This window comes from Lepus europaeus, chromosome 3 (assembly GCF_033115175.1).
Source record: "Lepus europaeus isolate LE1 chromosome 3, mLepTim1.pri, whole genome shotgun sequence".
Taxonomy (NCBI): Eukaryota; Metazoa; Chordata; class Mammalia; order Lagomorpha; family Leporidae; genus Lepus; species Lepus europaeus.
The window spans coordinates 136,952,866-136,967,931 of NC_084829.1; the positions used below are offsets into that span (position 1 = coordinate 136,952,866).

At 44.9% G+C, this 15,066-nt stretch overlaps 2 protein-coding genes across 4 annotated transcripts in view; both read right to left on the minus strand.

Moving 5' to 3' along the window:
• Positions 1–4,580, minus strand: part of MAP7 (microtubule associated protein 7) — a 197,004-nt gene extending 192,424 nt beyond the window's left edge. For both annotated transcript variants that reach the window (XM_062186817.1, XM_062186816.1), the window contains exon 1: positions 4,490–4,580. In XM_062186817.1, coding sequence (XP_062042801.1) covers positions 4,490–4,556 — 67 coding nt within the window. In that variant the 5' untranslated portion in view covers positions 4,557–4,580. The remainder of the gene's footprint in view (positions 1–4,489) is intronic.
• Positions 4,581–10,142: 5,562 nt separating this feature from the next.
• Positions 10,143–15,066, minus strand: part of MAP3K5 (mitogen-activated protein kinase kinase kinase 5) — a 242,606-nt gene continuing 237,682 nt past the window's right edge. For both annotated transcript variants that reach the window (XM_062186819.1, XM_062186818.1), the window contains 3 exons: positions 13,380–13,492; positions 11,606–11,682; positions 10,143–10,895 (listed from right to left, as the gene is read on the minus strand). In XM_062186819.1, coding sequence (XP_062042803.1) covers positions 10,835–10,895; positions 11,606–11,682; positions 13,380–13,492 — 251 coding nt within the window. In that variant the 3' untranslated portion in view covers positions 10,143–10,834. The remainder of the gene's footprint in view (positions 10,896–11,605; positions 11,683–13,379; positions 13,493–15,066) is intronic.

Sequence of the window (15,066 nt, forward strand, 5' to 3'; positions counted from 1 at the left end):
TCGATCCAGCTTCCTGCTAACCGGCCTGGGAGGCAAAAGGTGATGGCTCAAGTCCTTGAGCACCTGTCACCCAAAAGGGAGAACCAGATGAGTTCCTGGTTTTTGCCTGGCCCATCCCCGGCTGCTGGGGCACTTGGGGAGTGAACCAGGGGGATGGAAGAACGCCACTCATTTATTCTCAATTTCATTCTCTTCCCCAGCTCTGCATTGTACCACCTTTCAAATAAATTAAAAAAAAAAAAAATCAGTGGAAGTGAGTGATATTCCCAGAAGGAGGGAATTTCCTTTTGTTAAAGGCACAGCTGAGCTATTTTGCTAAAACCTGTAATCAAGATTTTGAGATTGATGAGCACAGAATTACCTGACTAATCCTGCTTCAATCAAGACATGTTAATCTCAAGAAGCATCAACAGTCCTCCCTATCTGTGGAATAATGGGCCAACCCCTTGGTTTGGCCTTCAGCCCTCTTACAATCTGGCCTCAGAGCATCTTATTCTAACTGATCTTCGAGGACTCTTCTGTTCTTACACATCTGTAAATATGACCAATGTTCTGCACTTCTCTAATGTGCACTTTTATTTTTCTCCTTTTCCTCCATCCAATTTCCTGTGTATCATTCACTCATTTTTAAAAAATGCATTGTAAGTGCTACACCCAGTAGGTCCTCCCTACTGACCACAGCCAGGGTGACTCTTCCTTCCCTGACCTTCTCATGGCCTGTAACTGTTTGTGGATTCCGTCTTTCTTGTGAAATTCAAGGAGCTTGCCTTCATCAACCTCCTTGCCACCATTATGCTCACTATTAAAGTCCACATCTTTTGGTCAAATTACTCAAAACCTCAGCAGTTTCAAATCTCATTTTCAACTATCATACAGTGATTTACACTTTTAAACATAACTTTTTCAAATGATTATTTTCCAGGCATCAGGAGGCAAAGGTGTTAGACTTTTTTAAGAGAACATGCCAATGTAAATTAGTATTTCACACACATGCCTAACTAATGGTTCCACATAAAAGCATGCTGCTGGTAGGACTGCCTAACCTAATACCATTTCCTCCCACTTAGGAGGATGAAAGGTAACAGCCAAGCAAAGTAACACGCGAGAAATGCTATCTAGCCGCCTAAACGAAGCAGTCTCAGTCTTCAGCACCTGGATTTCAGAAGGGATGACTCAGTACCAAATTGAAGTCAGTGCCCTATCGTATAATTTTTATTTGTAGATATTTAATGTAGAGCCTTAAGGCTAAGTGAGACCTCAAAGATCACTTTTTGATTTGGAAAAATCAAAGGGATGTTAGATGAGAAAGGAAACCCGGTTCTTCCGCCACACAGCCTGCTAAAGAGAGAGAGACGGAAAAAAAAGCCCAATTCCAGGTTCTAAGTCATTCACAGATTACAAGTATCAATTTATTCCCTGGTACATCAAAGCATGGCCTCATGAATTACCAAAAGCAACTCTAAAGTTGCTTTCTATTCAGTAGGTGTTTTTTAAGAATAAGGCGACCAGATTGGGACATTAATTCTGCACACTCATTTTCCACAGCTCTTGACCATAAACATGCAAAGCGTGGGCAAAGGCAGTTCTGTGAACATCACCCATCTACGTGACTACTCACAACAGACTGAGACAGGACTCAGCATCCTCTAGTGGCGAACTGAAAAACTTGCTTCCAAGTGTTTTCAGACGTTGCTTACTTTGGCTATTGATTAAAAAGCAATAATGAAATATACTGAAAAACTGTTGATCCTTTAAAAAAGTAAATATTTTCTGCACGAGGAATGTGATAGGACTGTTCTTGAGAACAGAGATATACCCATAGAAATAAGCTTTTTAAACAATGAATATATATATATATACACACACTATATTTCATTATGCCTAACAAATGTCTCATTCTATGGGCAGCACATCAACTTTCAATCCTTCTTTGACAAGCACATGCATATAATTCTCAACACTTTACAGATAATTTTTATAACCACCTGAGATTCTAAAGTGCCAAATCAGATCACAACAGTTGCACAAGGACACGAAAGAGTGAGCCTTTTAAGAGTGGATTCTAGGGGCTGGCGCTGTGGCATAGTGGGTAAAGCTGCCACCTGCAGTGCCAGCATCCCACATGGGCACCGGTTCGTGTCCTGGCTGCTCCACTTCCAATCCAGCCCTCTGCTGTGGCCTGGGAAAGCAGCAGAAGATGGCTTAAATCCTTGGGCCCCTGCACTGCCTGGGAGACCTGGAAGAAGCTTCTGGCTCTGACTTAGGATCGGCCGCAGCTCTGGCTGTTTCAGCCATCTGTGGAGTGAACCAGCAGGTGGAAGACCCCTCTCTCTCTCTCTCTCTCTCTCTCTCTCTCTCTCTCTCTCTGCCTCTCTGTAACTCTGCCTTTCAAATAAATAAATAAGGCTTTAAAAAAAAAAAAAGTGGATTCTACCTCATAATAAAAAGCTCTAAAAAGGGAGTAAAATTAATCCCTCAAGAAATGCTGCCATTTGAGGCAGCAATTTTCATCTCTTGTTGGCAGTAAATAAACACCGGTCTCGACCCCACTCAAAATGATCTCCATACAAACTTGTGATAATTTTTAAAATAACTTGCAGCACTGGAATGCATGTCCATAAGAATAAAATACTTACTCTGAGTCCCATATTCCCATACAGGTCACACGTTCTAACTATATACAGAAGTTCTTCTCAAGTTGCTAACATTCAACAAATCCTCACTTGTTCTCCCAAAATACTGCTAGCTAGATTTTAAAAAACACACTTTCACTTTCCTTCTTTCGAATCTGCTCACACATGTGCTTCTGAACACTAAAAACATTAATAGAAATCCAGGCTAGTAATGAAAGAAAAACAGGAAAAAGCTGTAGAGCCAAAATGAAGTTTTTAGTTAAACTATAACGATAATTATTTAAAAAACCATACATATACAAAATGCTTGCCTTGGAAATCAGAATTTCTAGGCAGAGTATGGAAGAGTTGGTTTCTATAAAGGAGGCAGCAGCCAATTTAATTTCTTTCGGATATTTCTCTGACAAGCATATGGTTGGCTTGTATATTAATTTTAAGCATAGCCAGTTCATTCATCAAAATGCTCAGGAATTGGATATACTACGGCCTGTAGTTCACTTACGCCCGAACGAGTCGTTCCAGGGCAGATTCTAGAAAGTTTACCTTTGAGCACAAACTGGAAATACCTCCACCAAAGCATTTTGTTTCGGAAGCAGTTACTGCCTGGGGGTAGGCAGTCAAGCTGCCCATTCACAACTGAGGATGTCCACCTGCTGAGCCCACTTGAGCCGGGGCCTGAGGACAATTAGCAATGGCAAGTCCTGCACCCAGACCAAAATCGCGATCCACCAGGCTCTGAAACACGGCGCGGCAAAATCAACCCCCGCGCCCAAAACTGCGTGACTCAAGGAAAGCAGCTCGAGACCCCTCTCTCGTCAAGCCTTACCCTCGGGTATGCCGGCTGAAGGTGCTAAGGCGCTAGGGCAGCAGATACACAATATGCAAATACTGCTGGAGCTGTGGACGGTTCACGGAAAAAATAAGCCAGCCAGCTAAATCGACTCCTCTTGGCGGACGAGGCCGGTGATGCGGGCATGCAAGCAGAAAACAGCCTGCCCTCAGCGGCCTGCGACCGGAATTCCCTTTAAAAATAAGAAACTGCCTCACCGCCCCCATCCCAAGAGTGGGGCGGCGCACCAACAGACGGACGGAAGAGAGCCGGTGTGCACGCAGGGGAGTAGTCGGGTTCACACCAGCGAGGGGCAGGAAGGCTGGCAGCTCGTCTCCCGCACGGGAGCCCCCGGCCCCGACGGTGGCTGTGGGGGAGGGGGAGCCGCAACCCGGACGCCCGCAGCCCAAAGCCGGGCTGCGGAGCCGACGCTGCTACTGCGGCCGCACGCACAGACGGGAGCCCAGGACTCCTGAGGCCTCTCCGCGCCCGCGGTCCTGCGGTCCAGGGTCCTACCTGCGGACCCCGACCGCCAGCGCGCCGGGAAGCCCCCCGGTACCCGGGCCGCCTAGGAGAGGCGGGAGGGGCGCCCGGAGACAACTAATCCCGCCGGCCGCACTGGCCGCGGATTTGCCGGCGGCTCGCGTGGCTTTGGTGAGGGGATACCATTTTTTCAGTCAACGGGACGAGACGCAAGCCCGCAGATGAGACGGCAGCTGCCACCGTGCGCCCACCTTCCCCCGCAGCCCGCGCCCCCGGCGAGTTTGCACCTGTTGTGCGGAAGTGGAGCGCCTAGGGGCGGCCGGAGCCGGGGCCGGCGGGCGCCCTCAGCACCCGGGCGCCGCGGGCCCGGCGGCCGAGCGCGCGGCAGCGGGCCGGGGAGGCGCGCTCGGAGCCCGGGTGCTGAGGGCGGCCGTTCCGGGCCGGGGAGGGGGCCTCCCGGCGCCAGCCCGCGACCCCGCTCACTGCCCCCTGCCCGCCCGCGCGCGCGCGCGCGCGACCTCCGCGGCCCCCGCCGCGCCGTCACCTGTTTCGCTCAGCACTGCGCCGTCGCCGCCCCTGTGGCCGTCGCCTCCTGCTCCCAGCTCCGCCATGGTGCTCCGATGACGCGCCGGGAGAGCCGCTCCGCCCTCTGCCTCGGCTTCGCTCCCGCCGGCCCCCCACCCCCCGCCTCCCTCCCGGGCGTGCGGCCCAGACAGGTGAGCGCCGTCAGGGGAGGGCGGGGAGAGGAGCGGGCGAGCGAGCGCGGGCCGGCGGGCGGCGGCCTGAGCGCCGAGTACAGGCGCGCCCCCGTGCGGGCAGGTGCGGCGTGGCAGCCGCTCCGCCGGCCGCTGCTGAGGGAAGTGGCCGGGCGAACCTGGCACCTCAGCGCGCAGCTTCCGGCCGCCGCTGCCGCCTCCCGGGGGGTCCGGGGGCGGTGGGCGTCGTCTGCCGGGCTTGGCTACGCTACCCGCCCCCGGCCTGGGAGGAAGGACGGTGCGAGGATCAGCCCAGATGAAGCGAGGGCACGGGGACGCCCTCTTCCGCTCTGAACCGTGAAGCCGCCAGGTCAGCCGCGGCTTCGCGAGGCCTGGAGTTCATGGTCACAGCCGCCGAGGAGCCGAAGGTCACGGGCCGGATTCCAGTTGCTGGCGCCCCTGCCCTTGTATCCGGTCCACGAGTTAGTGAAAGGTGTGCACACCGGCGTGCCTTTTCCTATTCTTGGTTTCTGATCAGTAAACTACCCTCTGGCTTGCTCAGAGGAGCGATAAACAACAACTTAAAAAAAAAAATTTTTTTTTTAAAGAAAGATTATGAGCTGAAAAGAAACCAGTTTTTGCCCTAACAAACAAATGATAAGCCCCACAGTGCTGAGGGGGAAAAAATAAGTAACCTACATAAATGGAAACATGCAGAACAAAATGGAGCAGCAGCACTCCCACACCCCCGGCTGGCCGAGCGGCTCCAGTGAGCTCTCAGCTGTTCAAAGCTCTCTCCAGACGGCTGCCGGGTGTGTTGTGTGAACAGCCTTGGATTTCTTGCTGTGACCGATTCGCCTTCCACCCTTGCGTGCAAACTTGCCGCTCGGAGCCCAGGAGCGGACTGTTTTTATTTGGTGTTACTGGTTTTCTGGCTGACTAGGGGAGAGGCTGTGGCTTTGACGCTGATCTGTGGTTATGGAGTTTCCCATGGTGCCATTTCTACAGTGGAACAGGTTAGCTGATCATTACACGATCACAAATCCCGAGGAAAGCACCGGCACCAGGTGGGCACACTTGGTGCCTTCAAAAAGTTCATGGGAAAGTGAGATTAAGAGATAATGTGAATTTTCTGTGGATTTTCTAAAGTACCTTCATATTTCTTACTACAGTCAGTCATCAGTTTGAAACTTTTTTTTTGGAGGGAGGGGGGAGCATCAGACTCTCTTAGCTGAATCTGGAAAAACCCTAGAAAAGAAGGTGATTTACTTTCAACCTCCTGATTTACTACCCACTTAAGTAAACTAGTGGGGGGGGGGACAGGCATTGTGGTACAGGAGCAGAAGCAGCCACTTGGGCCACCAGCGCCCCATGTGGGTGCCTATTCCATAAGTGCCTGCTGTTCCACTTCCTATCCAGCTCCCTGCTAATGGGACAGCACCAGAGGATAGCCTCAGTGCTCCACCCCTCCATGTGGGAGGCCCGGATGGAGTTCCAGGCTCCTGGCTTCCACCTGGCCCAGCCCCTGCTGTTATGGTCATTTGAGGAGTGAAAGTCCATATATACTGAAGTTTGTATTTGTTTGGTTTGGTATGTGCTTATCTGTATTCCCATTCTTTTGATAACTTACATGAAGGATGAGGAATACACCAGAATCCTCACATAGGGCCTGTTCCTAAAGTAAGGCAGGGTCTGCAGCAGGGCGGGCTAGGGAGTGAGTGTAGAGAGCGGGTGACCTACTGGGAACATGGCAGCCACCTCCACACCTCCCAGTCTCCTTGGTTCCCTTCTCCAGCAGCAGAGCCGGACCTCCCACCGCCTTCATCACTTTGTCCTCTTTTCCCCACTTCATAAATGTCTCTCCCAACAAACACATCCCAGACCTGATTCTGAAAATGTCTTCCCTGACATCCTACCTTCTTAATCTATTGCGTTTTTTTTTAATATAAATCTATGTGTTTTATTCACCAAACATAATAAAAAATGTGGACTCTGGTTCCATCATTGCCCTTTAAAAATACTTCCCAGGCCACAAACCTCCTCTTACTTTGAGTCCATTTTTGCCCTTGACTTTGTGTAGCACTAGATCCTCTCTCTGCTTCCTCCTGGTTTTTCTTTCTTCTTTGGCTGGCTTTGTCTTCCTGTTTGTTGCCTTACCTTCCAAACTGTCCTGAGATCTTCAGTGTCACCAGATACTCTTTCACAGGCCTCACCTGCCATTGATTCCACCCAGGCTATTCCTAAGTCCAAAAGGCGCTTCCAAAAGTTTGCAGAAAATAGAATTTTTTTTTTTTCGCAGAAAACTTTTATTTAAGGTATACAAACTTCATGCATTTCATAAATACAACTTTAGGAACATAGTGACTCTTCCCACCCACACTCGCACCCTTCTTCCTCCTCCCTCTCCTATTCCCATTCTTAGAAACTAGAATTAAAAGGCAAGTTTGTTTGGCTGCAGAAAGTTCTGAAAGTCATGCATTTTTCAGGATGCACATTTTCCATGAATTGTTATACCTGCTATTTGCAGCTTTTTCATAATATGCAGACACTTTTAGAAGACTCCTGTATGCATGTATTTCAAGAATTTTTTCCATGGAAATATTTTAATTGCATCACCCATAAGCCTTTTGAAGCCCCTTCTTTGGCTCCCCATTTCTACATAACAAAAGATTAAGCCCATTCCACACATCCCTCACTCCCCAGTTGGTCCCTGAGCTCTCTCTCTGTCCCATTTTCTTCTTTTTGACTATAACTCAGGTTTCCAGCCAGTGGAGTTGTTTACTTTCTCCAAATCTTTCAAGTCCTTGCTTTCTAGCCTTTGTTCTCGGAGCTCTGCCCAGAGTTCCCTGGTTCTCACTTATTTTGTAACGCCTTTTCTGTAAGGTCAAGTTAAGGTCTACCTCCTCCCCATGAAGCTTGTTCTACCTGCCCTGGCTCTGAGCAGGCTCAACCTATGATATACTCAGCGGTTTCTGGGTTGCCATTTAACCAGCCTTTAACATAGGTTGGGTATGATGGCCTACAAAGCTGTCTGTTCAACCCAGTGGACACTTTTAGTGGCAGCAACTTTGTCTCCTGCTTCTCTATGGGGCACCTGTGAAGCCCGGAACCAGCCATTACCCATTGCTGGTTTTGTTCACAGCTCACAGCTGTCCTCCGTGACATCACGCACACTGCCTGCATTCTAAACTTGGCAGGCATCACTCTTGCTTGCTGGCTGTACAGCACCTCATGCATATGGGCGTTCAAGAGTGTTGACAACTCCTCACTGCCAAACTTTTATGGGAGTAAGTAAAACAAAGTGTGCAATGACAGAGCTGGAGGTCAAAATGCAGTTAAAAGGAACCTCTGGTTCTACTTCTCCTAGTAAATTTCTCTTAAAATGCTGGCACCAGCACCACCCCTGCCATCTTCCCAGATTCCCCTGGACCTTCACTTCTCTGAAAGCTTTTCTAGATCTCTGGAAATTGGGTGACACTGTAGCGGTTACTACAGCACTGCTGTTTGCTTTGTCTCGATTCTGACAGTGAACTCGGAAGGGCAAGAATTGTGCCTCGTTCACACAGCATAATATGTACTACCCAGTTATTATTTCCTACATACCTTTGAATGAGTGAGTGATACCAGGAACAGGTGTACAGGCATAGAGTGCTCACTCTAAGCACCTCATCTGCACTGTCTTCTTGAGCACAACCCTATGAGGAAGGACCATTTTCCCCATTTCACAGATGAGGAAGCAGACTCAGGGTTAACTGGTTTGCCCAAGGGGATAAGTGGCAGTACTGCTCCAGGCCTACGTGTACAGCATCTAACCAACAACTGGTAAGAGCACCCTATTTCTCCTCTTTTAGGAGGGGCTGTCCGTTTCCCTTTCCAGATGTCCCCTGAAATAAGACGGTGGGACGTGATCATGATAAATCACCTGTGGAGCTGTTTTATAAAGACTGTCTGGGCCCTACCTCAGACCACTAACAACCGTTTTTCTGGGGTGGTGGCACCCAGGTCACTTAACATGAGGCTGGGTTGAGAATCTCAGACCTGGACTGCTGATACAAGTGTTTCAAGTGCAAATTTTGTGACCCTTGACTTAGAGAATTGCCTTCTTTTGGGACTCAGATCCAATATTCTTTTAAACAGTCAGTGTGATTTGTAGATACAATTCAAATAACATAATGATATTCCCTTCCTCCCTCCCACCCTCTTTCCTTCTCCCTTTCTGTCAGACAGACAGTCATACTGACAGAAGCCTGATAATGCTGGCCTGGGAGTGTCCTATGAACCATACAGGTAGAGAGGAGCATGTGCCCACAAAGATAAGGTAGGAGGGAGATCCCAAGGAAAGATTGTATCATTGAAGAGCTGGTTGGAAATGGGTAGCTTGAGCCTATATATATAGTCTAAAGGAGACACTTAGCTAATGGAATTGGCAAGACAAACCGTAGCTTAATAAAGTGGTTACGCTATGTTTCAGTATGCATCAAATGACATGTTACTGGATTTATATCTCACTTCCTTTGAAATTTCTACACAGCATGTGGAAATGTCCTTCAAATTTGGATGTAAAATGAAAAAAAGAGGTGTTGCAAGTTATTAAATAAGAAAACATTCCTAAGGATGTATTGCCCCAATATAAAATACATTGTAACTTGATTTTCACACAGAAAATAAATGGCTCCTGTCTTATCAAAGACTGTTATTATGGGTCAAATCATGATACATAGACAACTCTATGTTATTTTTGTCTATATAATAGTTTCTGGAATTGGGGTGGGACTTTGTAGTAATGGTTAAGATACCACTTGGGAAGCATAATACATTGGAGTGCTTTCACATGTGTCCTGGCTCTGCACCTGATTCTAGCTTCCTGCAACTGCACACTGGGAGGCAGTGGGGATAGCTCAAGTACTTGAGTTCCTACCATCCGTGCAGAAGACCTGAATGTGTTCCTGCCTCCTGGCTTCAACCTGGCCCAACCCAGGCAGTTGTAAGTTCTAAGTTCATCTGGAGAAGGAACCAATGAATGGGAGATCTCTCTCTTTTTCTGTTTCTCTGCCTTTCAAATAAATTTTTAAAATGTAAAAACCATGATATTGTAATTTACCTATCTGTTGAGTTTCAGACCTCTTCCTATGGGCAGGCTCAGAGAAATAAAATATTCAGCTTAAAATAAAAATATTTCCCTGAAATGAGTGGAACTAAAATCGAGGAAACAGAAAAGGAAGTGTCCTTTGTTACAATGCTCTTTACAGACCCCTTAAAACACAGAGTAGCCACCCCAGAAAACATGGGGCCTGAGGGAAATACATTGAATTGCCTTCATTCTGTTTTTTCTTCATCATCTTTCTTAACCCTCTGTGGCCCTGAGTGTCAGTTATTCTTTGATTGCTTGTAGAAATGAGAGATTCTACTTGTTATAGCTGAAGAAATGACTACAAATTTAACACAGTAATATATCTAATTTTCCAACACAAAATAACGATTCTTTAGAATTTATCCAAACAGTATGTTCAGAGTCTCTTTACTTTTTAGAGTAAATATGACACAATGGATAGCTTTAGAACAAGCTAACATTACTATGATTCAGGCATGTGCAACTGGTACAGTTCAGTAGTACATCAACAATTCAAACAAATGTACGATATACAGAACAGAAACTTAAGTTACAAAATACAGTCAACATTTTAAGTAACACAGATAAGTAGAAACCATTGCTGCACACACTTAAAAAACACATCAACTTTATACAATAATTGAAATTATGCAATTCTACTCAGATTATTAGGGCATCTTACAAACACATAATCCTAAAAAAAAAAATCATAGTCACATCTTGGTTTTGTTCCAGTGGTGCACAATCACATGAAATGTTTGATCTGTTTTGTGTGAAATAAACCTCTGGCTGAAGTGCAATAGCTGCTAAGTTAGAAATATTCCCATAAAAAAAAGGTTTAGACTAAAATAATCCTAAATGTTAGAATTCTTTAGGATTATTTTGAGAGTCTGTAAGAATCATAGAAACAGAAACAGTTAGGAAATTTCAGTGTATTTTGTCTATTTTTTTTAACATTAGTAAACAAATACTGGATTTAAAGTGCAGCTTCTATCTTCTCTTGCTTTAATTCCCCCCCCCCCAAAAAAAATACAGTTCTTTATTAATTTTTAGGATCTCCAGCAATGATGAAACTGGACGACAGTCAAGTGTGTTTTTCTCGGAAGTCGATGATGGCCTTCCACAGTGAGCACAGCATCCCTCCCCTGTTTAAAAACACAAGAACATGGCAAGGAGAACACTGCATTTGAAACACTGCCCTTGAACAGAAACATGATTCCTTAGAGTTCAGCTGCCCTGGTCAGAACATGGAGATCCCAAAGCCTCATCTCCCTTATGTTTTCTTGGGTATTTCCTTCCTACTCACACCAACTGCTAGGTCCCAAAACATTTGAGATTTTCAGCTTTCTTGAAATGTGCCTTTATAGGGGCGTGGCCAATTGGGGAGTGAACCATCGGATGGAAGACCTCTCTGCGTCTCCTCTCTGTGTAACTCTGACTTTCAAATAAATAAATAAATCTTTTTTTAAAAAACCAAATGTGTCTTTATAGAGGGGGTGTAATAGAGGAAACTATTGCAAAAAAATGTATCATATCTTGGGAGGCTGGCCTATGAGCATCTCATCCTAATATTTCTAGTAAGTAGGAGACAATTGCAGACGGAATCGGAACATTTGCTTAAGGCACCTTTAGAGTACCGTGTGGTCTTAGTTTGAAGATGATTTAAGTAAGTTCTTTGGTAATATAGAAAGCATCCAAAAACATCAACTAACTCGGTTAACTCCGAGCAGGTAGAGAGCCAGATAGTTCTGGCCAGGACTACCGAGCTGGTGAGACACCACCAGGAACCCATACTTCTTGATTTTAGCCTTGTATTTTTTCCATGTGGACAACATAACAGAAAGAAAAGTGTTACCTTAGTCTCAGGCATTTTAAATCTTCACGTGTAATAGAGTAGAGAACATCCACTAGTGTATAATCCTCAGCCAAAAACTGTATAGAGAAAGTAAAATATATAAATATATTTTATATAATGTGTATTTTGCATACCTTTAGTAAATAAACTCCATTCATAATGTAAACACTGGCAACAATTAAAAGTAAATGTGAAAGGGAATCCACTGAAAACATGATCTTCTGGAATTATTAGGAGAGAGACCTCCCTATTACACAGGAATTACAAAGAAATTCATACATGATTTCAAGTGCATAAAGATGACATGTGACAGAAAATTTCTGAATGATTTTCTAATGCACAGAGCAGACTCCCTGGCAATCACAATTGCTACTCACAAATGTTTATATGTAAGAGGTATGGTGTCAGGTAGCTCTTCTTTTCCAAGTGGATTTAGAGTGTTCCCAGAAAGGCACTGCTTTCACTTAATATCTGAACTTATTTTTTTCACAGCTAATACATGGTACTTTGTTATAATTCACTGCAAAATCAGAGCTCTGAATTTAAACTGAAGCTTTTTAACTTAAAGCAAATAAAAATGGCAATGACTTAATGGATCATCAATTACTACTCCACAATTTGATTTGAGTCCAATTTAGAAGGATAAATATTTTGTAGAACTTGACTGGATGCATTGTTTTCTACAGGTAAGAAAATTGTTTAAATTTACTGAGCAGCAACTGGGTAAATGCAGATTTCTAAGGAGGCTCTAAATTTCATTTGGTGAACCATAAATTATCAAATCAAGGGATTATATCTTATTTTTTAAATTACATATAAAATTGAAATCAATATGATATTGTGCTAAGAGACCCTTTCTATAAAACCAAAATCTATAAGAACAGAGAAGAATTTGGTTACTGTAGATATAATATGGTTTGTATAGCAAATATTCCTAACATACGTTCATCAACTCAATCTATTTTAAGTAGATAAACAGCTGCTGCCCAGTGTAGTCTAATAATGTTGCAAGAAAATTAAAAATGTGACGGGGTGGGCGTTTGGTGCAGCAGTTAAGACACTGCTTAGCATATCCACATTCATTAATCACAGTGCCTGCACTCCAGTCCCAGCTCCTTGCCTTCCAACCCAGCTTCCTGCTAATATGCCACCCACATGGGAGCTCCTGGCTCTGTCCTGGCCCAGCTCTGGCTGTTGGAGGCATTTGGAGAGTGAACCAGCAGACTGGAAGATATTTCGATCTTTCTGTGCTTACTCTACCTTTCAAATAAAGTGAAAATATAAATTTTTTTTAAAATTTATTTAACAAACAAAAGAAAGAATTAGAAACAGAAAGAATCCTCCTCTCCCCCTTTTAGGTCTGCTTGATTTCTTCTCATTTGTCTTTATCTTCAATTCAAAAACAACAATCCCTAGTGGTTCTGAACTAGAGCTTTTGCATTCCCCATTGTCTTGGCACATGTTGTCCCCCAGCCCGAAAGCATCTTTCCTCCTTGTCTGTTCCTAGCCTGGCAAACACACAGCTGGACTTCAGTTCATTCATAATAACCTTCTTGGAGAACTTTCCCCAACCTCTCTCTCACCCTATCTCATCATACCTTTGCTTCATGAAACCTTCCAGCGTGTAACATTTTTATCTGTGGAATTACCTGGTTATCATCTGCCTGTTCTAGTCTGTAAGTCCCAGGAGGCCAGGGCTGGGTCTGATTTGCTCACCAGCTCAGTGCTATGAATGAAGGAAAAGAATACTTGTCCCACAGATCATTTTCTTTACCCGATTTATAGTGTCTTCATCAGCTCCATTTTCTCTCAGCCAGTCAGTAAGTTCAGAATCGTTAGTATTTGTGCCAGGAGAATTTAGATGACAGGCAGGCAACCCAGGAATATCTAGAACAGAATTTGGAGGGATATTCTTAGCTTCATCACAAGGTCATTAGCAGACATTTACTGAAGATACATTAAAAGATTTTTCTCAGAGAATAGTTAACAGAGACAACTGAGCTTAGCAGTATTAATGACAACAAAATTCAGACTAGGTAATCTAGTAAATGGAAGGTCAAAAGCAATAATATAATATGGGGCTGGTGTCGTGGCGCAGTGTGTTAGACCAGCGTCTGCAACGCCAGCATCCCATACAGGCAATGATTTGAGGGCTGGTGCTGCATTTCCAATCCAGCTCCCTGCTGATGTGCCCAAGAAAGCAGCGGAAGATGGCCCAACTGCTTGTGCCCCTTGCCATCTATGTAGGAGACCCAGATGGAGTTCCAGGCTCCTGGCTTCAGCTTTTGTGGTCATTTGGGGAATGAACCAGAGGATGGAAGATCCTTCTCGCTCGTGATGGAAGAGCCTTCTCGCTTGCTTGCACTCTCTCCCTCTCTGTAACTCTGCCTTTCAAATACATAAAATAAATCTTTAATAATACTCCCAACTTTATGCTTTCATATCAGTTTTATAGTTTTTTTTTTAAAGATTTATTTTATGTATTTGAAAGACAGAGTTACAGAGAGAGGTAGAGACAGAGAGAGGTCTTCCATCTGCTGGTTCACTCCCCAAATGATCACAACAGCCAGAGCTGAGCTGATCTGAAGCCAGGAGCCAGGAGCCAGGAGCCTCTTCCTGGTCTCCCACGTGGGTGCAGGGGCCCAAGGACGGGGGCCATCCTCCACTGCTTTCCCAGGCCATATAGCTGGATCTGAAGTGGAGCAGCCAGGACCCGAACTGGCGCCCATATGGTTGCTGGCACTGCAGGCCAGGGCTTTAACCCACTGCACCACAGCACAGTCCTCTATAGTTTCTTAGACTAAACTGTGTGCACCAAAATTATACTTTGTTTTTCGTGTAACAAAGATAAACACATTGAGAAGATAATCATGCAATTATAATGTCTTTTATCACCCTCTGTGATGATATGGAACAGCCATATTTCTGAACAAATGACTATGAATTTATTTTCATCTAAAATGGCCAAATAAGATTATCTATAGATTATATTTTACCTTCAGTCCCATAGATTTCTTCAAAGTTCCAACCTGTTGAGTTTTTATTATTGTATCTTTATTTTTTTTAACTTTTATTTAATGAATATAAATTTCCAATGTACAGCTTATGGATTACAATGGCTTCCCCCTCCCATAACTTCCCTCCCACCCGCAACCCTCCCCTCTCCCGCTCCCTCTCCCCTTCCAATTGCATCAAGATTCATTTTCAATTCTCTTTATATACAGAAGATCAATTTAGTATAAAGATTTCAACAGTTTGCACCCACATAGAAACACAAAGTGAAACATACTGTTGGAGTACTAGTTATAGCATTAAATCACAATGTACAGCACATTAAGAACAGAGATCCCACATGAGGAGCAACTGCACAGTGGCTCCTGTTGTTGACCCAACAAATTGACACTCTAGTTTATGGCGCCAGTAACCATCCTAGGCTGTCGTCATGAGTTGCCAAGGCTATG